This window comes from Haliaeetus albicilla, chromosome 13 (assembly GCF_947461875.1).
Source record: "Haliaeetus albicilla chromosome 13, bHalAlb1.1, whole genome shotgun sequence".
Lineage (NCBI taxonomy): Eukaryota > Metazoa > Chordata > Aves > Accipitriformes > Accipitridae > Haliaeetus > Haliaeetus albicilla.
In genome coordinates, this window is record NC_091495.1 from 24,646,558 (window position 1) to 24,672,773 (window position 26,216).

Here is a 26,216-nt window from a genome sequence, read left to right on the forward strand (position 1 = left end):
CAACGTCTGGTATAAAGTGTCCCAAACATATCACAGTATCATTTGTAAATGCCATAATAACAAATGACAACACAGTGTGGGTTGATAGCAGTTCATGTATATATATATATATTCAACAGAAACTGGTAAACAGAGGACATTTTGGACCCCAAAGCTGTGTTTTATGTATGTATGTATGCATGCATGCATGTTTTCCTTGCCTTGCTGGATTTTTTTATATATAAATTCATCTGTATTCATATAAAACCAGCATTTCCAGCCAACTTGACACTAACAAAGATGTTTCAATCTGCATCATAGAAACTCATTTCTTCATCAAAACTATACAATTTTAAGCTCTATAGATATATCACTACATAAAGGTTGAAAATTATCTTTTGAGGTCCTTCTTTGAATACCCAAACCACCATGGATTTCATCAATTCCATTGTTAAGACTGCAAAGTACTGCACAAGTACCTATGCTTTACAAGGAATTTAGCAGCACAGGCTGTAAAAATTCATTGCCAAGTGAACAATTTTTACACTAATAGACATTAAAAAGAAGTATGCCCCTGGAACCCACCAAAACACTATTTGTATTTTATATTTATTCAGTATTTGTGGCACTATTAATGGCATGCTTAAAAGCAGTTTCAGATGTTTGTTTTCATAGTTACTATATAACACAAATACAGTATATTCTGATCAATTTATTTTGAGGAATTTTGGGGAATATTGCTCATGCAACTGGAAGATAAAGTTGCCAGTGATTTCTTCCCATGTATAAGAAAAACATTTGAAAAAAAAAATTGCAAAAAAAGGCATGCAAAAAAGCATTTGTACTTTCAAAAGGCTAAATTACAATCAAGATAATTTCAACATACAAGTTCATACCAACAGTAACACATGAACTTTTCAAACACACCAAACTAACTGTTATACAACACAATGAAGCCACCAGGCCTAAAAATAATACTAAACTTAAATGTGAAGACTGTGTAGTCATAACTGTAGAATGAGAAGTGGGATTGTATGCTTTACCGCTCAGTGCTACAACTCCCCAGCCTCTTTCATATTCCCATCTTGTTAATGTGAACCAGTCCATAGTTTAACTAAAGATGATCAGATAAAGTAGATTAATTCCTTGTGCATATTATTAAAAAGGCTGGAACATGGAAACACATTTTCAGTCTATAGCACAGGGAAGCTTTATATCCACTTGTGAGCACCAACTATGTATGTTCTTCCTACCTTTAGACCAGCAGTATTGATCACAACAAACAAAAGTACCTATGGGTAGTGGGGTTTTTTTTTGTTTGTTTGTTTTTTTAAGGAGGAACAACAATAAAAAACTTTGTATAAAGGTCTTATTGTGCTCAGCCACAAACTCAAAAAATAACTCTCTGAAGTTTGAACATTTAATTTACAATGATTTTTAACCCCAGAGACAACAAATCATATAAAATAGCAGTGCATTTAGATTCTGCAGCAATTGGTCTTGGGATATTTGGAGAAAGCATTAGCCATGTAGAAATAATAAGCTCAACAGAAGAGGATTCTAGAAAGCCCAACATCTCATCGGGAGCACGACATGAAAATCTCTTCTGGGGGAGGAAGGAAAAATGAGTCAAAATCATGTTCTACACATGGAGAAAGACCTCTAACATCAATAATAAAGGACATGCCTGTGTTTGGGGAAGGCGAAATAGCTCCCTCTTCTGTAGTATTTCATAACACAGACTACCTTTAAAAGGATTAAGCTGTTCTATCCCTATGAAACCAGCATCAACTGACTTAAACAAATACAGCATCAGGGCATTCAAGCATTTACTATAAAAATTAAGAAAAAAAAAAGCGAGCAGTAGTCTCACTTTTTACCTAATGCTTTACGTGATAACTGGCTAAAACTGGTCCTGAAGGGTGTGCTGCTCAACAGCCTTTCATTCGAGTCTGCATACTTGTTTGAATTTTGTCTGCTGTCCAAAAAAGTTAACTGCAGCCTACTAAGCAGCAGCATGTGTGTTTACTTAAGCTTCCTGTAAAAACATTCATATCATTCCAAGAGTGACTAAATGTTTTCCATCCTCATAGTTTGCATTCCAGCCTTCCCCACCCCTCCAGTTCATTACATGAAAAATATCAGTCCTGAATCCTGGGCAAGATTTCCTTCCTGGGTTTGAAATACCTAATGCCTTGCTGGAATTTTTTTCCCAGCATTTAGAAATCCATGTTAACTATCAGGTTCAACAATTCAGCGTCATGTAACTATTTATACAATGTCTGCGAGGACTTAAGATGATATAATTTTCTAATGCCATAAACAACTCTGAAAATATATTCACTAATACTTCCAAACACATAGTTCAGTTTGGCAGGCTTTTGTTTCAAATTTTATTCATAGTGTCAACCTGAAACTACTTAAATAGGTATTTTTCCTCAAAAGTAACTATTATAAATCAAAGAGTATTTTTATTGTTCCAAACTGAAGAAGCCTCCTATGAACCAAAGCTGCATGAGGGGAAGTGTTTCTTTTTTGCAGTGACACAACCAAAATACACAAACTTTCCACTCCCAAGATGCGAAATTAAAAACTTTTGTCTGTCACAGTCAGTTCTTCCAGTTTTCAGTTTAACAGGCATGTACACTCTTCAAATATATTTTAATGCCAATAAGACTTTTTTTTGACAATTTTACGTGGAGTGACACTAAGAAATAACCACCTTTATTAAAGCAGAATCAATTAAGCCTATCAAGAAACATCCAAATAGATTCAGAGGGCTATTCGGTTATCGTTACTAGGTGAAGATACAGCAAATGCACTAAATTAGTGTGCATCTGGGGCAAATCTATGAATGCTAAAGGCACTGAAAAGAATTAATTAGAGAATCCATGAGGTTCTTTAGAAGTGAGACATCCTTAGCTGCATTGATGTACATACTCATTAGGATTCTTTGGTTATTTATCCTTCCAGTAGTCTTCCACTGAACTTAACAATGAATCACTGAAAACTAGGAAAATATTTTATACTAGTATAGTCTTCCTGACTTTCTTAAACTCAGAGAGACTTTCACTGGCAGTAGGTTTCATTATACCCTTGGTGGTGTGGTTCAGCAGGCTCAGTTGCCTTGTCTAAAACTGCTATACTAAATCATGATCAGGCAAACGTAAGCCCAATTCTCTACAGCACGGCACTTGCATCCCTTAATTGACTTTGATGAAAAGGCTGGTTGAGAGCTACAGCACTGCTGCTGAACAATAACTTATACTTCACGCTCTAAGGAGATCTCTGGGCCCAAATCCTGCGCCGGTGAACCCCGCTCACTACCACTGACTTCATCCTGAATGAATCAAATTTCTTTTCACTGGACTCTGCCGCCTGTTTTTACTTAATGAAGTGCTGGACACGCTAAAGGAACTGAACTGAATTACATCTCAGCTAGAGTTTGGAGCCCTTTATTGATGAAAATGTTAATTTCTTTTTGTGAAGATAAAGTGTCAGCCATAATGACAGCAAAGTAATGTGGGCCTTATTCATGAAAATCCTCTGAAGGGATTTTGTTTAACACTTAATTTCTTATTCACAGCTTATGCTGGCACCCTGCCACCTGTACCTGAGGGCTCTCACGCAGAAGGATGTACTGTGAGATAATCAATTACTGCATATGAGCAGACTGGGTTGCAGCTTTCACTGTGAATAGCCTGAGCCTCTGGGAGATGCAAGGGAACAGAAGTGACCACAGACTCTCCTAAGGGACATTTCTGCATCAGTGCCAGTGCTGAGCACTTGTATTTATTATCTTGTTAAAAAAAAAAAAAAAAAATCTCTGTCTCTCTAAAAAAAAAAATAAAAAAAATCAGGTATTCTCATACTAACCTACCCAATATTTACATGCTGTGAACACAACTATTACTCCAATTTGCAGATGGCTGTCCACAGATGCAGATGGCCTGAGGGAAACATGGTTATTTCTATCACTGTAGCTTGTTTGCTGTTATTCATATGCTATTATATATTGACACTAAATAGCTATTTTAAGCTCCAGTATTTTAAGCTCCATTCACTTTTTTTTTTTTTGTAAAATTCATTAAAAATGGAATTGCTACTTAAACCACACCAATTTTATTTGGAAAATAAACAATTGTTAGCCCAACAGAGAGCAGCAGTACTAACAGCAGCATGATTGCCAATGGATCTGGTTACCTCCAATGGGACAGGTACACAGACCAGCTCCTATGAAGAACCTCTAAGTCTAAAGCAAGCGTGAGCACATACCAAAATTTTGCAGTCTCTTATGGCACTTGAAAAATCACTTTCTCCCCTCTACCTAGCTGTCTGTTTTCATTCAATCTGTAGAAATGGGTTCTCTTTGAGACTTCCTTGTGCTGCAAGAAGCCATTGGCTCTAAAACTGTGGGGAAAGCACAGAGGGCCAGTATGATTACCTAAGCCTTGGCTCTTAATGAAGACAGTGTAGAAAACAAAGAAAGAAAAAACAGACTAAATAGATAATAGATTAAACAAAGGCAAATCCCAAAGGACCAATGTCATTACAGCAGCTATAGAAGCTATATAGAAGCATCCATCAGAAGCTTAAAACTAATTCTTTGTGTTGGATCCACAGAACATAATGGGCCTGCTTTTCCCAGCTCTCACCAATGAAAGGAGGTGCCTGCCTTGAAAAGCTGCATTGATTGAAGAACTTGACTTTGGGGACAGGCTGATGAAGGAAGGTCTTCCCCTGCACACTGAACTGTCTCAATGTGCCTCTGTCTCTAGCCTCACAATTTACCGGTGACCCTTGCTTTCTGCCTTCCTCCCCACCCCCTGGAAACACTGGCCTCAAAGTAGCCAGCCCCCTGCTCACACCTTGGGCTTTTATCTATACACCCATTGCACAACCCACAGGCATTGCTGTGTCAGAAAACCAGCAAGAAGTGACAGGGATGCACACACTGTAACAAGATGTCTTGCCAAAAGGGCTTTGATCACTTTGATGTTTACTTAAAAAAAACAACCAGCAGCTATATATTGGTGAGCCACAGCCACCCATTATGTAAACACTGGAAGCTACATGTGAATTACTATTACTGCTTTCAGTTATGTATGTAATTTCCTGAGTGAATCTCCTTTCACTGAGGCTGAAAATACAAACTGCGATGGATGCCCTGAATGGATCAAAAAGACAATCTTAGTCATGACATGCCACAGGAGGAATCTTGTTTTCCTCAACAACTTTCTGTCTTCCTCTAAAACACAACTTCCCCCTTGCAATTCAATTCCATTCTTTCTTGTTCTTTTTCTTTGCAACAACCTTTTAGGCACTTGAAGACTGATATCTTCTCATTCCGACTTCATCATTTTCTCTTTCAGATAAGCCAACACAGTTTATTCAGTCTGCCTTCCTAGGACATGTTTTGCAAATTTTGGACTGTGCTCATAGCTCTCCAACTCTTTACAGCTTGCTTACAACTTTTTCAGAGGAACAATGTCCAAAAAAGAACCAAGGGCCTACTATGTCAGCTAGGGACATATCCACCCACAGGAAATGGAGCAGAAAGTATTATTTCAGGTCTTGCAAACTGTACTCGATTGTAATTTCAGTATGGTGTTTGCCTTGTCAAGGCTCTGTTAATCCACGTTCAACTTTTTCTTTCCCCTTAATCACCAGACTTCTCCCGGTGAACTGCTATTTAACAATTACTCTGTTTCAGGACTCATGAATAATCTCCTCCAAGCGTAGTGCATTGTATTTTGCCTTGTTGAACCTGATCAACATCCTTCTGCCAACTCTCTGCTTTAAAACAAAGATATGAATTCATACTCTGCTCTCCAAGACACTGTCTGCCCTTTTTAGCTTTGTTGTCTGTAGATAAAATAAATTTAGCTTCAATCTGAGCTAGTGAAAACATCAGAGCTGGACCCAGCACAGATACTAGAGGATACCAAGTATAATGCCACTCAAGAAAGGCTGCCCACAGGCTTGAAGACTAAATCCATATACAAACCCATCGTATTGGAGCGCCACATCCATACATACCCCTGTCCTCCTTACACCTACCCCGTGTTCCTGCCTCTTTCTCCCCACAAATCTCCCCAGGGAGCTCAAGTGTAAAGCATCTTGAGCACCTCACTCACCTCCCCCTTCCACCAGCAGCATCGGTAGACAAGATTCAAGTATGGAAGGGGTGAGGGGAGCTGAATAGTTACCCTCTTCTCCATGTCCAGCAAACCCCAGAAAAGCATTCAGAAAATTATACATTTCAAACCAATCTGGCTGTCCAATCAACACTGGAACGTGTATCACGTGGGCTACATACACTCATAGAGGATATACACTATGGATACATATACTGTAGCATTAAAAAGGGTTTACTGTAGAAAACTGATACAAATCAAGTCTGTATGGTAATATTACATATCACAATTGCTACTCCTTGATCTCTCGTTTAGAAAGCTGTGAATAGCGACTTCTAACTTCAGCCTCTACAATCCTCGCACTCCGGTTTTCTCACTGCTGTAGTAAGAACACCAGGATTTTCTTCATGATGGAGTGGCAATGTTCTCATTTGGTCTGAATTTACTGTGTTCAAAGGCTGCATACATCTGTGTGCTGACATGCCGTGCTGATATTTCAAGAACCTGTGTTCACAGAATTTCTACTACATTATATTTGATCTCTGACCGCAAAATTTTTTGAAAATGTAATCCAAGACCAATTTTATCCTTATGTAGCTGCAGGAATGTAAACTCCTCTAGGGGAATAGATATTTCCTTCACTGAAACTGATTATAAAACAGCCAGGAAATAACTGAATTGGCAGAACTGTAGGTGCAGCGGCATTTAGATCAAAGACAGAGGGGAAAAGTCAGAAGCCACTGATACTAATAACCATTTACTCTGGATGAGCCGCAGCCAGGCCAGATCCACAAGCAGCTTTGATTAGAATTTGTCCATCAGTTTTATGTCCCACAAACCACTCTATCCCTCAACACTCAAAGCAAAATAAATGATAGGAACATCTTTGACTAAATATTTTGTTTCACATACTAAAAAGCTAATATCTGACATGCTTAAAGTAAGTTCACACAATTGAAGCTAGCTGCTGGCAAGCAAAAGGGTTCTCTTTTACATGTAAACAGAAGTCTGATGAGAAATAAACGTATACTTAAAAAATAGTGATAAGCATATAAACTCTGCCTTATTCTTGATCTGATGCCTATTTTTAAATGGAAATATGGGCTTGAATTGGTCCATCAGCAACTAAATCAACAAAAATAATAGAAAGTTTTCAACAGGCATCAGTCTTCTTCCTGCTCTAGAGCTGAAGCATAGTTAAGATGCTAGAAGAAAAATAATTGTTTCCTATATTCTGCACTCGTCCCTCAAAAAAGTGAAGTAGTTCATGCAAAAAGTAAGAGCTATAGCTTAATTAAGAAATGTAACATACAACACATGTAAAAGCAGAAAAGTAAAGTATATTCATGATGAAATTGTATAATATGACTTCGGAATTACCATACACAGTCAATTTAAACTGATCTACAAAAAGTACATTATTTCACTATGGTATATTCTCTATGGATTGAACATTTTACAGCGTGAGTTGAGATGTGAGAACTGGAAGCCATTCAAAAGAAAAGTGTAAAATGAGGTATGTTTATCCTTACAATCACTAGTAAACTACTATCTCAAAATCACCTGCTAAGTTTACATTAATTTTGCCCATTTATTGAACATATCACTAAGTTCCACTGCTTTCTCTCTTGGACTCATTTCATAAATAACTTGTATAGTTTAAAATATGATACTATACAACATCAGTGATCCCAGAACTTAGCCTACACTAGTTAAGGTTTTTGGTTTTCTTTGCTGAATAGCAGGAGATAAGACATGCAAAAAGATGGGGGGAAAAAAAGGAGAAGGAGAACAGACTGGAGAGCACAGGACCGCAGGTGTAAGCTCTTGGTGCAAGGTTAGTAACATTTGAGCTTCTATTCAGTCAACACTTCTGCTCATACACTACACTGCAAAATTAAGGTTAAGCTACAGATATGCAGGTTTAATGGGGCAGTATGCAGAAAAGCATCATAGGGCTGACAGTGATGTTTCTTAATTCCTCTTAGGAAAAAACATGCCTGGAATGTATTTTATTGCTTGTAGATCTTCACTAAATGTACTGCACATCTTGTTCATTAGTATCACTAAAATCAAGAGATTGATTTGTCAGCCAGCTTCCCAGCCAGGATCATCTTCTCCCCTGATACCACCACCTCTGGAGGTCACTGATGATGCAGTGAGTATTGGGAGCAGAACCTCTTCAACAGAAACGACCCTCAGGAAAATGAGAAGCTGATTTAAAAGGGGAAGGAGCACTGACCCATGCAGCCTACCTGGTTCAGAGAACAGAGATGTCAGTTGGCTGGATGATGACAGAAACAAAGTAGTATTTCAGATAGGACCATGCTGTCATTAAAGCTATATAACCAAAATTCAGGACAGTAGATGTGCAATGGAAGCAATGTTTTTAGGGCCTGTCCTCCCATGGGATACTCACTTCCCCAGTTCAGTCCTACTACAAGGATAAAACCAGAGAACAGAAATCTAAAGAAGCTCCTTGCCTCGTGGGTTAGCGAGCAATAGCTGTATTGTAAAGAAAGCAGACAGTACTTTTTTCTACCCATGCATCAAACTCCATGTAGAAGCACTATTCATCTCAGATGTAACGCTTAAGACACATGATGCTATCTGACCTTGGAGGTGGGCCATAAGTCTATGGCTAATACACAAGTCCCTGTTGCCATCAGCTCAAATGTTTTTTTTTGTTTTGTTTTGTTTTTTAATAGTTTAAAAATACACAGTATGCAGACAGCCAACGTCTAACAGATTATTGTTTTTTTCCTCATGTTCTGGGATTTTTTTTAATGTAAGCTTTCAAAGAAAAACATTAACAGATTCAGAAAGACATACAGGTCTCCATAGTTAACAAATTTCCAATCTGGTAACACCTTGCGCTCTAATATATGTAAATATTTTTATTCAGGCTGCTAACCACAAGGCATAGCAGCCTTGAGCTCATTTCATGCCCCAAAATATAACTTCAAGAAGTTTCCTGGTACCCTTAACTGATTCATTTCTCAGTGATTTTTTAATTTATTATTATTGCAAGATAAGCTGTTAAGTCTCAGATGCTGAGTAATTTCTCATAAAGTCATCTGAAGCTGCTTCTTGCAAACTCAATTTTTTATATCTTGGGTTCTAGCATCTGAACTCATTGCTGAGTTTTAACAGTTCAGATTTTTGATCCTTGAAATATTCCCAAATCTAAATTCCTGAAACTAAATAACTTGGCATTATGAAGCACAATCATCTGTTTTGTTTGGGTTTGTTTGCTGTGGGGGAGGGAAGGGAAGAAAGAAGAGAAGATTCAAGTGTGTTTTCAGTTATCCTCTGACCCCTGGTACCTGAGTATGCTCAAATCCCCTCCTAGAATGAACTAAAACTACTTCCACTAATTGCTGGTTCCATCATTTATGTAATTTCATTACCCCTTGATTGTTTATTTGGCAGTATGTGCTCTCAAAGACACACTAAGTCAAATGTGATGCTTCAAGCTTAAAATTTAGTAAGTCACTCAAAATACCATTCAGTATTGCTCTCCTCCAGATGACACATTCAAAACCAGATGACTACAATTAAATGTGCATCATAAAACAGCTAACATGACAAACAAAATAACAAGTCAGATTATTTTCTCAGAAGATATAATTAAGATGACACAAGAATCTCATTTAAATATTGATTCCATGGTGCTGTTGTGTCAGTCTTGATCTATTTGACATCATTTGCATCATAAGTATAATTTAACACCACATCCCACACGCCCCAACAACAAAAAAACTTTTATGGACTTAAGCAGTTGCTAGCTACTTCTGCTTCTAAGAGTAAAAACATGTTATAGCACTGAACTACCTAACCTAGTCCAGATGAGCTAACTTGTGTTCTGAAAGCACTGTAGATGAGTTAGTGTGGTACCTTAATAAAGCACCAGTTTGGATATGTTGTAACCTTTAGTAATGAACAATGAAAGCCTACGCTATACCCTGTGTTTGCTTCCCACAGTTCATCACAATTATCTGAGCCTGATATAGATAAGCATTTAATCCAATTATCTCTCATCCATTTTCTCCAATTTGGAACAGAAAAACAGAGACATTAGTCCATCCTTCTCTCACTGGAGGAAAAAAACCCCTCAACATATTGAAAATACTTCCATCAACCTCTCCTCTCTTCTCTACCTTCCCAAGCTTGCTCACATAAATGCTAAATAATGAAGGGTGACAGCACATACTCTGTGATATCCATCATGAGGGGATCACTGGGGTTTAAAAGCAGTTAACCTGCTTCCTCATCGTTAAATTAATTCAGTGCAAGTAGCAACTCTCTACAATTCACCAGCAGCTTTTATACATTATCAGACACCTTCTTCATATCTTGTGATGTGAATTTTGGAATGAAAGAGCACCTGTAAGAAATCCTTTATGTTCCTCAGATTTATCCTAAAAAGTAAGTATCCCAGTGAACTTGGATAGATACTGCAACCCAAGAAGGGCCCCGAGACACATGCAGTTACACAAAATTAATTTTGTTCTATCAGAGAGGGAACAGGAAAAAATGTAAGTGGTAGCTCACCGAGTACCCACAAGCATTTATTTGTAGACTGTGAAGATGGCTCTGAAGACAGGTCTAGATTAACCATTTCTAAACTTAGCAATCTGGTGTTTTTCCTGATGAACTACTCCTCCAGAAAAAGCAACTCTGAACGTACATACATATATAAAATCATTTTAATGTCTCAGTTTGCAAATCTTCACATTTCCACTGCCAGGCTGTGCAAGCATTTACTATATAGTTAGGTTAAAAAGTCAGTCAGTTATACAGGATATATGTATTTCCACAAGGTAATGAAAACTGCATTTTCAACTCTAAAAATTCATCTATCTCCCAGATAATATCATCCTTTGTAAGTTTCACTGAAATAATTACATCAAATACCAAACTATATTGTGCAAAGAGATTTTTATTTGTAACTAAATGACACTGGTGAATAAGAAACCAGGAATAATCCAATTATCAGTAATACCAGCCGATGAACATTTTGATCTTCTAACTCTCCTATATTTATTACTAAGCTTTAAGCAAAACCAAGAGTAAAATTAGTGAACAATGCTGATCTTAAATGATCTCTTCACTACACTCTTTTGGGCCAAGAGTATCGGGCATTGCCACATAGAGGTGTAGTTGAACCATTCTTATTTTTTCCACCCTAACTAGTTTATTCAGTCACAGGCAATGCTGTACCAGCTACTTCAATCCTCCAAAATTTTAAAGTAAACCATGAATTGCCAGGTAAGCAGCAGCCATGGCAGACTGAAGCGTAATAGAGGAAATACTAATCTTACCTTCACACACAGGGCAGCACTCCCCAGGGACTTTAACAGGATTTAGACAGCTCTGCCCACAGGCCGTTGCAACACAGTGTGGATCTCCATTGATGCACTGGCAGAAAGTACAGTCGTCCTCTCGCCAGCGGTCTCCGTGAGCTTGGATCTGACCATTGGCATAGCAGCCAGCAGGGTTATTTATTGGATAAACTGGGTCTGAAATGAGAGGAATTGCAACAGAACAACAGTTTTTATCTTTCCTTTTACAGCTAAACTTTATGTATGGATAACCGCAATACCATGATTTTACATTACCTAGAAAGGGTTAAGTGCAGCCACTATCAAACACTGAAAGAACCACACTGTGGTATACCATGATAAAAGAAGATAGCTAACAACTTCAATATTTCAATATTGAAATTTACTGTCAAAAGAGTTAAGTCAACTTATACTCAACATTCACAAATTCAGTGTTCTATTTTTAACTATTTCAACTCAAGTTTTGTACGTAACAATTACAAGGCTTAATTTTTTGATTTTTTTTATTTTGTTCTACAGAACAAAATGGATCTTAGATCTATTGATCCATTTTTTGTACCAACTTAAATTCTGAGGGAAAGTGAAAACATATCAATGAACCATCGGAATGACTCGTGTCAGCATCGCACCACTATTTTATAGTATGAGCAAAGATGAGACTTCTTGCACATTTCCTGCTGGAGCAAGGAGACTGCCTTAAGCTACATCTCATCACAGTTCTGGAGATATACTAGTTTTCCTGAACAGATGATCTGGCTTAGTTTTCAACTTCATTTCAGTTGGAGCATTTTCCCCTTAAAAGCCACAAGACGCACTTACCTGCTAGCAATCAAATTAAGACTCGAGTATTTAAATAACAGAATTTGGGGACACATACTTTAAGTAAGATTTCTCCTCAATTTCATGCAAATAAATAACACAACTCTGTATATGCTAATTCGTGTCTTGAAACAAAAGCAGCTTTTACTCTTCAGAAATAGCATGTTTTACGCTTCAGAAATGCGATAAGCAACACTGATATTAATAGGAAAAAAAAGCATTATGTGAATGTGTGCTAATAAAAAGGTAACTGTTAGACTAAAAAATTGAAATATCTGAGAATGTACAGTAATTAGGTCAAGCTTTCAAAGCAAGCAGTAATATAAATTACATATTAAAGCAAATTCAATATATTAAAAACAATAAATACAACTAAAAGCATTTTTTTAGCAGACATCAGATAGCGGACATCAAATAAGTACAAGTCATTTACCAATAAGTCAATTTTCAGAAAGTGTTAAGTTTGAAGGACTTGGGAGAAAAGAGATGTCCTATCTAAAGGGGGGGCGGGGAAAGGTACTGAATGAAACTTGGAATATTTCTCTGAAGTTTCATCACTCCCCTTTGGAAGGAAGGCAATACATCTTAAGTGTAGATAAAACCAGTAGCAGTACTAACAGCTGTTGTCTTATTATAAGACATTGTATCACTTTATGACAGTGTCAAACTCTGAACACTTGGAGTGAAACTGCACATAACTTCAACCTCTACCTGGCATTCACTCCCATCCTGAATTTTAGTGATATTCCCAATTTTAGCAAAAATGGGTTAAGCCAATATAAAAAACAGGTGTTTGGTAAAATAAGACATTTAAAAATTAAAATGCTTCCTAATCTCTTAACTTTGCACCTTTTATGTTTTAGAATTACCTTGCATCTGTAATTAACTATTTTGACCTAGCCAAAAATCAAATCATACACAAACAAGTGAAGTGAATTTCATCATTCAGCTCATGTACAGGATTCTGATTGACACAGGAATACAGAGAAAGGACAGAAAAGCCATATAAGACCTGTGTTATTTGCAGTAGTCTCCTATGCAAGTCAAAGCACAAAGTTCCTGGCACCCTTAAAAGGTCAGTAGTGTTTAAAGCTATAAATTGAGCCCAGCAAATTACATTTCCTGATGCTGAGGTACCCTATAGGACTTGAGACAGAATTCTTCCTGGAGCTAAGGCAAGAAGGGCTTGTGCCTGTACTACACAATGCATATCAAGTTTACCATTTGCCATTTTAAAATTGTTGCAGAAAAGAAGAGAGCATTATATTTATTTACATTTCTATCATCAAGAAAACATTAGTAGGAAACAATTAATCACCCTGAAAATCAGTCATGAAATAATCAAATAGAAAGAGAGCAGGTAGAAAAAAATGCTACCTCTTCACCAACTAGAAAAGCATGAATGGGCAAGCTGTTAAGTATACATTCTGCCCAGTTAGAAGACTTATCTTGTCAATTTAGGTGTCACTTAACATAACCTGAGTTATTAAGAAAGGGATCAGAGCTTTCGTTTAAGTGTTTAAAGGAACCAGGAAAATTGTAATACATTAACAGAGCCAGTTCTAGCCTCACCTAAAAGAATTCCACTAAATAAAAAGGGATTTATAGTAAGAAACAACATATACCTTATCATCCAATCATTCAGAAATCAGACTTCCATGATTCAGGGCTGTAAGCCCTATCAGAAAAGCACACAACAGAAACAAGCAAGCCAAACAGCGCCAAATGATTTGATGAAGGGTCCTGTAACTTGGCATCTCAGTCAGCTGAGCAGAAATTAAATCACAGCAATTACTTGAAAAATAAGACTGTACTCAATAATTACGAATCATTATTCAATTTATTCTATCTACTAAGGACCTGCCTTAAGAAGAAATTTCCATTGCAAACCTAATACATACCAACTCATGAAATGTTAACAGGTTTTCTTGATAGTGTGATTCGAAGGTTGCAAAAAATGGAGAAATCAACTTTTAACAATGTATGACGATACAGCAAAACAATTTATTGATAAATGGTAAGATAGTTGAATATCTAAATCACCAAAGAGGATGAAGGACATATCTAGAACTATAAGTCCAACGTGGAAAATCAGCACCCACATTTAAGTACGACAGAGCTGATAGAGAGCCCAGATATAGCAGATATGTAGATACATTGTTTATGTATCTATATACATTGTCATAATGATTTCATAATGCCAAATCTCAGAACATTCACACATGTGGAAAATAGTAATTATAGGAAAAAACCAACAGACTTCACATAGTCTATAAAGTCAGCAGGTCATACAGCAATTTCTTCAGGAGTGGATCTGCACTTACTCAGGAAGGGCTTTACCACATCAGAGATGCCTTCTCTAAACTTTTTCAATCTGTCATTAAATGACGGTATAGCACTGTATCCTTCCCCCCCCAGCTTGAAGGGTCATAAAAGTATAGGCACAACTGTACCAGGAAAGACCAAGAAGTCTAGCATCCTGCCTCCAACTATAGTTAATAATGAATGTCGAGACCAGATCTTAAAACAAAGGGCAAACATGGACTGGTATCTCTTTAGAATACTTAAGCCTACAGCATTTGTATTTCAGCTTCTCTGCATGTGAACACCAGGTATCAACCTATCTGATATGAACTGATACAACAAAATATATAAAAATACAAATACTCTTTAAAGAATGACTTCCTACCTTACCACCTTGATATTTCATTATCCAGATTTGTTTTTTTTTTTTAAATCTCTGAAGAAGCTTTCAACAGTTTGTAACAAAACAGGGCACCAAAACAGTATCCTTCACTAGATCCTGTGCTGATTGAGAAGGCCCAACTCTTATAGATGTCTCTTTTAGACTCATTTTTACAAGGTTCTTTACTTTCCTAATTCTCTGTTTGGAATGAAACACAGCTATAATGGGTCTTTTGGATTATTTGCTCCTGCAAGGAACTACAGGAATACTGATATTAAGCAAACTACAAAGTGTTTGAAAGTGACACTGAAAATTAGCTTCCTCTCCTCTTAGGAGGAGATTTGAGATTTCCAGCTTATTTTGCTTATTGAGAAGTCATTTGTAAGTTCACATTTAAACACAGGGACCAGGAGTGTTTCACAGGCCTTTTGTCTATGTCGTGGCCATGACTTGACCCCCACTGGGGTGAAATCCAAGTGTAGAGCACCAGCCCCAGCCCCATCTCCCTCTGCTGGAATCTTGGTTGTATTCCGGCAGAAGATGTGTTAAATATTTTCTAGTGTAAGCAAGAGGGTCAATGTGAAATCTCCCACAGAGCCCTTTTTAGGAGGACTGCAGGCCTAGCAAACAGAGGAGAAGGCTGTCAACAGGGCAAAGGAGGAAGAGAGAAATATTGAAGTCAGATTACTACCCCATGTTTTTGCTATAATTGTAGAGAAAAGAAGGCGTATGCATTGCTCTAACTGAACAGAACAAGACTGGAAGAAGCAGGCTGCAAAGCAATGGAAATGTGTCATGGGGCCACCACTGTTGCTTTGGAGAAGCCTTTCTAAATACCTGGTGCAGAAATTAGGAACAGCTTCTTACGTCCTTTGGGAAGAAGGGCCCCCAAAAAGTACTGCACACTTGACCATGTCTAAGGAAGTTCTGATGCAGAAGGGAAAGGAAACCCAAACAGCTCTCTATGAAAAGGGTAGAGTGTCAACATCAGAGAAGCACTGCAAAGAACAAGACAGCACACTCAGACACAGCAAAAATGTAGTAATAAACTGAATTAAGGAGGAATCTGCAAACTTTAGAAGAACAAAATAAAGCACTTGTTTGCTCATTTGCCTTGAAAAACCAAATTAAAAAAAGCAGCGGAAATTCATAAGCAAACAGGATTAAAAAGATATTGTACCTTCACACACCGGGCAGCACTCTCCTTCTGGCACATAGTACCTGTCGCAGTGTAGCTCACCACACTGGGCAGAGAAACAAATAGAGACTCCACCTTGGCATCGACAAAACCGACAAGCATCCATTCGAAACATGTCTCCATCATAATATTCCATGCTGTTAAATATGCAAGTTGGCTTTACTTCTGAAAGAAGGAGGAGAGAAGAAAAAAAAAGAATAATGTATTTTACAGATACTGATAAACGGGAAATAGTTAAACTTGTGTTGCTACTGACAAAACCAGATATTAAAGAGACAGTTGATTCTTCTTTCATTTTTTAAACTCAAATACAGTTTGTTTGTTTTTTTTTTTTTTAACAACATGGTATATTTTATTGTCTGTTTCAACAATGGAAAAAAATAAAATGCCATTCAAAATAACTTTCACAGCAATTATCTACTATTAAAAGTCTCCATTTTAAAAATTAAAATACTGAAGGAAGGTTACAGCACTGGTATTTCTTCATAGGTGTTAAATATTTCTCATTCTAGATGAGCCAGAAGCTACTTCAAATTTCAGCACATGAAGCAATAGATTTTTCTGTTTTGAGGTTTAAGCGTAATCTTCCTTTCTGCAGGACTTCGTACACAGGTGGATAAAATGCTGTCCAACCCACAGGGTTATGTTTAAAAAAAAACCCCAACAAATGTATTTCGTGACTGCATGATCTGTTATGCAGAACTGAATACTTTTCAGTTCAAGCAACCTGGAGCTGTACTAATCAGCTCACATCTATATTCCCCACAGAAAATAACCTCAATTGTAACAAATATTTATGTGATCATTTTAGTGTTTCAAAAACACAAGACTATTTCTTGTATGCCTCCATCTACAGTAGAGCCCTCACGTATAATTAAATTCAAACTTCATGGGAAACAAAGCCTCTGAAAATTCTTAAGTATTTGGGAAGGACATTGCCTATTTACTTTGTTAACATTAAAAAAAAAAGAAAAAAGAAAAAAGAAAAAAAGAAGCTAACTAAAACAACAAAACGGTTTGCAGATTTAACCATCTCCTTTTTTAATATTATTTTTTTATACCAAAGAGGTTTGGTTCCAGATTATGAAGCGGATCCACACATCATGAATACATCATAAGGTCTCCTTAGGGCTTTTGAACTTGCAGTTACCCCACACATATGAAACTTCCTCCACCTCCACTACCTATTGCCAGCAGAGCGTATTCTGTTCAACCAGCCTAACTCACACACACACAATGCTGTGCAGCTCCACAGCCCAGGACTGAATCATTGTGACTCAAGACACCGTAGAAGACATACTCCAAATTTATGTTCAGCTATAATATACCACATTAGTCATTAGGAAATAATGACTTCACAGTTTCATTACTACATTACTCAATGACTTCAGCCTCCTCCCTCTTCCCCACTTCAGAATAAACTTCTCGGCCTTCTATGACACTAGCCCAAAAGACCTGAAAACAACTACCTGAAGTAAAACACTACCTACTGAACAGACGTATTTTTTCAGAAGCTACGAATCTAGCCAATGGTTCTGCAAATAGGAAACTATTTCAGCAACAAAGTCAAAATTAAAAACATTACCAAACTGTAGATAAAACCATCAAATTTCATTACATCTGAACTAAACATAGTGAAGGAAATAAAGGACAATTGCCTATGGTGCTGATTTCTGTGGAATGCATGGAAAAGGCTATTCATTCACTTACAGGCGTAATGCCTAGCCACATAGGGCTGAAAACTGTTCCCACTTTGTGGTCAGGTCAGTGTTCAGTCTCACATGGGAGATGAAAAATATTTAAATGAAAATTCAGCATTTGCAGATTCCTTTCCACCCCAATCCTCTTACTTTTGGGGGCTAAAAACTTTTCATCTGAGTTACTCTTGACAATAATACAGGTTTTCTTTAAAACTCGAAAGCATTTCAAGGACTCTAGTATTTCTTGCCACATACACTTATATTGAGCTCCAGCCTCAAGTCATTTAATATGACTGTAAAGCATTGGAGTTGAAACCTGGAAGCATCCTGAGCAATGTTTGATTTTTATATGCCTGTTCTGTCTTCAAGGCATCATGTCGAAAGCAGCATAAAAGAGTAAGAGGAGGAAATACCACTGTGTCCGGGAAAACAGCTATGACCTCATTAGAAAGCAATTCACATAAACAAACACTTGAGAAATATTTCAAGTTTATGCAGCTCAAGCTGTTAGTTTAAAAACCTTCTCAAAAAGGAAGAAAGTGCCAATACAACTCAAAAGGCCTTTAATCCATTTGCTTCTGACTTTACTGTTTTGATTGCAGCCTTCCAGATTTTTACTGATTCCACCCTCCCCAACTTCTGCCTCGCTAGAAGTAGAAACATCATCTTCCATGAATTATCATTCGTTTTTAAAATGTCCAAAACAAGATCAAGCAAGTAACTGTAAATCCTAAAAGGAAACAGTATGTTTTATTCCTACAATGAAAACCACCATAGTATTTCACTATACGTGTATTTTTACCATCCAGATTTATGGTATTGTATACATTCACACTAAACTACTGACCTATGCCTATACATCCAGCTATGAGACAAGGATTACTTTTGTTAGAACCATATGTAAGACTGCAGTCTTAAGACTCAGTCAAGCCAAAATAAACACTAAACAAAGAACTCTAGCTTTAGATGCTCATAAAGTGGAAGCCTAATGAAAGACTGAGCACCACGCCATGGAACTGTAATGATGCATTTCTTCCACCACGATATGCTGGAAGATTCTCCAAGTTCTCTCTCTCTTTTTTTTTTAAAGTGCTAATTTTATTGCCTTGCTGATCTACGTATGGCAGCCACAAAGGAGTGAAAGAACATAAAGTAAACATTAAATAAATGCATCTTTTCCTAAAAACCAGTAACCACAAATTCACTCTTCTGCCAATAACAAGAACACTACAGGTAGAATTCTTCAAATACCAAAGCTTCGCTGCATGACAAAGTAATTTAAATTGACTGAACTTCATAGCACAAAGTGCTTAAACATATCCAAATCCCCAAATCCCTTTTCTGATATCTGCTTTCTGATGTTTCTACCGCAACGAAAGAGTGGGTGTGAGACATACACCAGGCCATGGATTCGTGAACTTGAATTCAGTATCTGCCAGCTACCAGATAACCCAGTAATACAAGATTGATCCCAACCAAGCACAGACATACAACTGCCCATCTGTGAAAGGAGCCAGGACAGAGGGGACAGTACCCAGAACAAGACAGAGTTTATACTGGCTATTGAAGGACAGATGATATCACATCTCTGCTCCTATATAAAGTTAAGTATGACTAAGAGACAGGCCTTGATTTGACATTGAAGTTCCCGCCACAGATTTAAATGATAAATAGTTCTGGCACAAATTTAGCTCTACAGATCTCACAGCCACAGCCTTTTTGTTCTGGGAGCAAGAGCCCTAAAAGTCAGCGTTGCAGCAAACCACACAGCCTCACACTACACAGACACAAACAGTGATTATTTCTCAAGACCTTTATCTCCAATCTGAACTGCAAACAGACACAATCCATTTTACCAAATCAGTTTTTTAAGGTATTTTAACCTTACACTTTTAAATCTGATTCAATACACTTCTATTGGCTGAACTAGCCCACCAAAACTTCTGTTACTGAGATTTCTTTAGTTTCCCAATACTTGTGGTTTTCTTTGATTAGAGTCATGGAACAGCTCAGAAACACAAGCAAGTTTGGCAATCTGCTCCTTGTGAGGCAGCAATTCTGCACAGTTATACCGAGCGCATGAGATGCTTCAGGCATCAGCTGCCTGTAGGCAAGTTTGAGCATTTTCTTTTTTAGTATCAGAAATCCCAGCCCTCCTGAAGTGGAAGTGAGATTCAAAACAATTTTCTGTTGTTTAAAGGATTAAAAGGTTCGTGATTCCAGCACTTTGGATTTCCTTCAGTGTACAGAAGTATTTGTACCAGACTCTTGGAAGGAACTGGGGCAAGTGCTGTGAACTTTCGATTAAATGAAAGGGAAGGAAACTGATAAACTTGAATCCTGTGTCCGTATAAACAAAATACAAAAAAGCTTTTCATTTTTCAAAAGCTGTGCTGATAGGGAGTTTAAAAAAGAGAAGGATACATTTCATTGGACTTAGCCCATAACAGTGTTAAAGGACAACACACTGTATGCTTTTGTTTCCTTGCAAATACATAAAAACAAGCTAGGTACAAAAAAAAATAAATTTGGATTCTTACTATTCAGGTTGTACTGCTTAGTGCAGTGTATTCCCTATTAACACAATTGCAGGACCATTCTGAAAGTCCTTTGGTCCTACATCTTCTGAAAAGGTCATCCAGAAACAGAGAGATCTGAATTAAAACAAACCTGTAACTATTATTTGTAAATCAATGCAATTATTTATACATGCATTTATACAATTATTTATACGTACTTAGCACAGCTTAAAGGAAAGAAACAATATTTTGTGGCACATGCAGCCTGTAAAAGATACTAGGGACACTGAGGAAAATCAAATTCAGCAATTCACCTTTAAAACAAAATGGAAACAATCAGATTTTTATAGTAAGGTTTCTAGCAGAGAAAGTCCATATCATCACATTAGAAACCACTTGTACATCCAGCTGCCACAATCTATATACAGTGTTGACTTTCAACAACAGTCTTAAAATTTTCTGTCCACCTCAGCAGCAGATCCCAATCCAGTAATCTTTAGGCAGCTTCAGACGACAGCTCTCATGTAGGTTGATATACGTGTCTTTTACACACAGCAGACAAGACTGCGAGGTGTTCCCCATAGAGACAGAAGACTTATTTCCAAGTCACCATATCATGGAAAAGAGCATGTTGGGGGAAAGATCCCCCAACAGAATCAGCTCTACCCAATACATCTCTGGTGTAATCTTTGCTTTAAAACCACTGGTAATGGAGAAACTGTAACCTGCTTATTAAACAATTCCATAGTTTTAACTACTGTAACTAAGCTCAAATCACAGCAAGGGTAATTCAGGTTAGACAGAAACAGCAAACAAACAGGAATTTTCCCACGTTTCTTTACTTTTCCCATCTTTAAGGTATATGTCCTGCTGTTTTTTACTTTCCTCCAATGTGCAAATTTGTTGCTAAGAGGACTTATCCTGGGTCCCTGCCCCCATCCTCTCTTACAGATAAAATACACACATTTCTTTCAATTTTAATTTTTCTGCATCAGGTCATGCTTTTCAGTGTTTGATTGTCTCTGTGGCTTTCCTCTAGGCTATCCCCCTTTTGTCTGTACCTCCTTCTGGAAATTGAGCACTGCTACTTTTTAACATCCTGCAGTACATTACAGCCCTACCACAGAAAACCACCAGGATAGCCAAAGGAGGAGCTGGGGCCACCAAGGGCTGTGGCCTAAAACCCCCTCAACAGTGACAGATTTTCTCGGTAAAATCACCAAGCAATTCTTGGAAGCAAGCCATGTTCTTCCTAACAGAAGAATGCATTTAAATCCCAGTAGTCTCTGTCAGTCTATCACAAAAGAAAAGACATCTTGTGATCAGTTTAGTCCTAGGCATGTTACCAGGACATAGGCATCTAAAACAATCTCAGCACCGCTAAAAGTTACTGGCACAGCCCATCATTCACTGCTAGCACATCTGTGATAAGCCTCCAGTGCATGAGAGAAGTGAAAAATTGCAGGAAAAAAGAATCCCCAAACCTGTAACACAAGGCTGCGATTTGGCATTATAACAGGTCAAACAATTTCTTCCATTCTTTGAGAAAAATATTTAATTCTAACCTTGTCCTCCAAACATTAGCAACCTTGTCCACATTTAAGCATCTAGAAATATCTAAGAGTCAGAACATAACTAAGACATTAACTAATCAAGAAAATTCACTTTGGCAAAAAACATTACTACTTCTCCAAAGTAAATACTAGAAGTTCTTTTTTTTTTTACTTTTAAAACCAGACAGAACTGCACCATCTGGCATCTAATACTCTTTGTATATGACATACCGTCAGTTCCACAAAATCTATCTAGCGTCTTTTCATTAACTGATATGAACGAAAGAAGTGAGTTAGACTTTGTCCTTACGTTATTTAAAACTCAGTCTCTACTACCCATTGACCAACCCTCCCACTCACACCGAGCCACTGTAAAAGCTTTGAGCTTGGTTTTGCATCCAGCTGCGGTCCTGACAATTGCTACACCTCCCCATTTACTTATTTACATTTTAAAAATTTATTTATTTTATTCATATGTATCTGCAGACTGAGTATTTTTATGAGGACTTTGGGGTTGACTGGCCTTCAGTTTTCTGCATTTTCTTCTTCCCTCCTGTTTTAAATGTAACTGGTAATGACTTGCATTGTTTCAGATACTTTTCCCAATTTGACTACAGTGAGCATAATCAAAGTTCAGAGGATCTAAAACCTTTGACTTGATTTGGCAGACTGATCTGCTTTTTCAGTATACTAGACCAAATTCTCACACTGCTGTGGCTGGTGATTAGCCATGATTTCCAAATACTGTTTAAATGTTCTGACTGAAGAAAAAACAAGCAAACCCATACCCCAGAACCCCACCCCACAATCACTAAATCTCTCTACCTTTTTGGCATCAGATTATTTTCCTTTAATATTAATCTGCCTTTTATTACTTACCAAACAGTTTGTTATCTTTTACACCTCGCAAGCTGCACTTTGCATCTTGTTATTTTTAAGCAGGTGTCTATTTAAAGTCCACCACAAAATTCTGTGGTTTTGGATGCCCAGAGAGAAATATGCAGCAGTGTTTAATTAGCATCAGGACTATATTCAGTTCTCTGCTCTGAGACAGACTCTGTTACCTTGGTCAAATCCTTATTTCTTAAGAGCACAGGGAAAATAAGTTTAATGAAAGTGCGATATACATTCTGTCAGGATTAGTGCAACAAATAATGGGAACTCTGTGTTAATTAGCTGGTGTCTGTGAGATGTTTCACTTAGACTCCATTCTTCCTTCTTTAGTGAAAATTTTCCTTGCTAACTCAATATTCCCCATCAAATTCCTTCAGTACTCATTGATGCTCCCTTTAGAAACAGGTGATTCTTATTTCCCTTAGAAGTAGTGCAATCACCTTTATCCTTTCCCATACCATGAGCCTAATAATGGAACTGCAATTGCTGTGCAGAGTAAGTGCATCAACAGGTGACAAGAAGTGTGATTAAAGAGGGACTTTTAATCTCTCCTCCAATGCAGTACCACTGTATAGAGATGCAAGTACGAAGAAAGCCCAGAGGCACAGAGAAAAGAGAAAAGCCTCATTTATGTCAGTGGTATCTCCTCAAATGAGGAAAAAAAATTACAGAAGCAGTTATAAAACACAGGCTATGTGTCACGTCAAGTGAATAAGCTTGAGTATTTAGGAGATCGCTTACTATACCACCACGTGATCACCAGTACAGTCAAACAGCAGTACAGAAAGGGTCACAGTCTTAAGTCCCAGGGGAAGTTGTCATCCTTTTTTCCCCCCTGGATCAATGCCAGTTATTTTTGTCCATGCATCAGGTAGTCCTATTTTCAATGGACAGGGCAACGAAAGTCCACACCTCACCTCCGGGGGAAAGGGACATGAAGTGGGGCTCCAGAGCCACTCCTGGCGAGGCTGGACTCTCAAATCACAGCTTATACGTGGCCATGGCAGAAAGCAGCCTGGTCCCCTCGACCTTGGACCACATGGACACATTAATGAGGACCACTCTCACACAGGCAATTTTCCATCTTTCAAAAAGCAATCAGAGACCCTTTTAAAGTAGCTGTTGTATTCAAGTAAACTTACTGAGAAATGGAAGCCCTGACTGACAGAAGGAAGCAGCTGCAGGATGCTTGGTAATTGCTTTCTCAAATTTCTAAGGCAGAGCTCACAGTCAGTATGTGCTTTAGCAGTTCAAGAGACCCATGTATCAATACCTAATTAGAGAACAGGCAAGTTTGGATACTCGTTTCCAAAGACTTCTGCTCTTGCTGCATGCACAGCTTTCAGTCTCTTTAGACTCACTTGTTGATGCTTGTGATTTAATGCTGAATCAATTTTTTTTCCTTACCAGATCTCCCATGAGAAAAGGCAGCGCATAAGGATTAGTAGACAAAAATCCTGGCGAGTAATATATTTTGGGGGGATCAGAAGAAACCTTGAATTAACTTTTGTAAAATGCAGGATTTGGGGAAGGACTGCATCTTGGGAATCTCTTGTTCAATTTTTCCCAAATTTGTATCATAGACTATCCAGTGTTCTCTAGATGGAAAACAGATCTCATGTAAGTGCAAGCAGGGAAACTTCACAGCAATTGGAATAACCTACCTTTAAACAAAGCAATATACACTCTCACCAAAATGTGCACTTTGTTACAATGCACTGGAACTACACAATAGGCAAAACCTCATTTTCAGTTTCATATATTAAGATGAAATTATTTGTTACAGATTTCCCATGTTGCCTTATTTCCTCTGTATCTACTTCACACTTCTCAGGAATGAGCATATTGGACTATGGATGTAGCTCTTCCCTGAAAGCTTGACTACTGAACACCACCATACTAGTCTCCAAATCCCATATGCAACAAGCAGTGATGTATATAGCTATATCAGCTATACCTCTACTTAAACTACTTTGTGGCAGCCAGAGAGTTAAATTTAGCAAATCACGACTCTGCCTCCTTCAGGCTAAAATTCTGTTACATGCACGACCTGGGGCTTGCCCTGAGGGTCATCAAGAAAGTAAGATTAGGAGAAACAGCTAGCCAGCCATCTTCTAAGCAAAGATGGCTGACAAAATCCTATCATAATTGCCTTGTAAATCAGTGTTTACCAACAGTTTCAGAGAGCTGCAAGGTTTAATTTACAAATTAAACAGTAAAGACCTTTGTTCTGACAAGGAAAAAGGACCAAGAAAACAGAAAGTTGTGGCCATCATTGTCCAAGCTATCATTTTTACATCCAAAGACCAGGCAGAGTATGCTCTGGGATGGCCCAAATACTCATACTGGATAGATCATGACAGAGGAACTTCACTGCATCAGAAGAGAATTTTGGCTTGATTCCTATCACCATTTAAACAATACAGAATAGTTTTATTTACAAAGACGCTTTCCCACAAAATGAAGGATTCAACGCATGCCTTAAAATTGACCTTTTTAACTGACTCACCTTTGGGACAAGAACCACATTCTAACGATAGTAATACCTGTGCATTAATTGTAATGATGAATTCTTTTAACCATAGCAGTGTTTTAAGAAGCACACATTTATGTCTCCAGTTAGTATAAGTTTTACATAAAATACTCTGATCTCTGCATATATTCACGATGATTAAAAAGTCACACAGAATTATTTGGAGCATCAGCTCTCTGTAATATATTTTTTTCTTGTCACCAACGAGAAAGTTGTTCTCAGCACTTTCTCAATTATTTCCTGTATAAAAAAAATCCCCAAAGCAGCTCAACCTATGCAAAGATTGAAGAGTCACAGACAGTAGGTACTTAACAACAAGCTCCAATTGAATCAAAATATCAGGACCATTTCCAAGCAGGAATAAATGTTATTTTGGTGATAAATAATGTCTATATAATTATATAATGAACTATGAGGAAACAGCAGATTACACATGATGGGAAGCATAAGGACACACCCAATATAAATGTGAAGCATGAAAACAATGATTAGTGTATTGACTTACTGCTGTATCTACAATCAAATAGGAAATCCAACTCCACGATCTGCAAAGAGTAATTATTGTAGAAATTTCTCTCACCTCAGATTAATACACTTATCTAAACCAGACTAACTAAAAGCTAGTCTGAAACAGTGTGTTTTGGTAACAAAGATAACCTCACAAAATCTACAGACATATCGTAGACCTTTTAAGTTGGTTTTATATTAAATCCAGGAATAATATTTGTGAAAGAATAGTTGATCTGTCCCAAAAACGCTGACAAACAACAAAGAGAACATACTGCAGAGTCTACACAACACATATTTTGTTGCCCTTATTCATTAACTACACCCTCAACGTTGGCTAATGCTG

At 37.6% G+C, this 26,216-nt stretch overlaps 1 protein-coding gene across 1 annotated transcript in view; it reads right to left on the minus strand.

Annotated features, from left to right (window-relative positions):
* Positions 1-26,216, minus strand: part of CRIM1 (cysteine rich transmembrane BMP regulator 1) — a 202,716-nt gene that overhangs the window by 54,413 nt on the left and 122,087 nt on the right. Inside the window, exons 6-7 of the mRNA XM_069800536.1 lie at positions 16,147-16,329; positions 11,441-11,638 (exon numbers count right to left, since the gene is read on the minus strand). Of these exons, the coding sequence (XP_069656637.1) occupies positions 11,441-11,638; positions 16,147-16,329 (381 nt within the window). The remainder of the gene's footprint in view (positions 1-11,440; positions 11,639-16,146; positions 16,330-26,216) is intronic.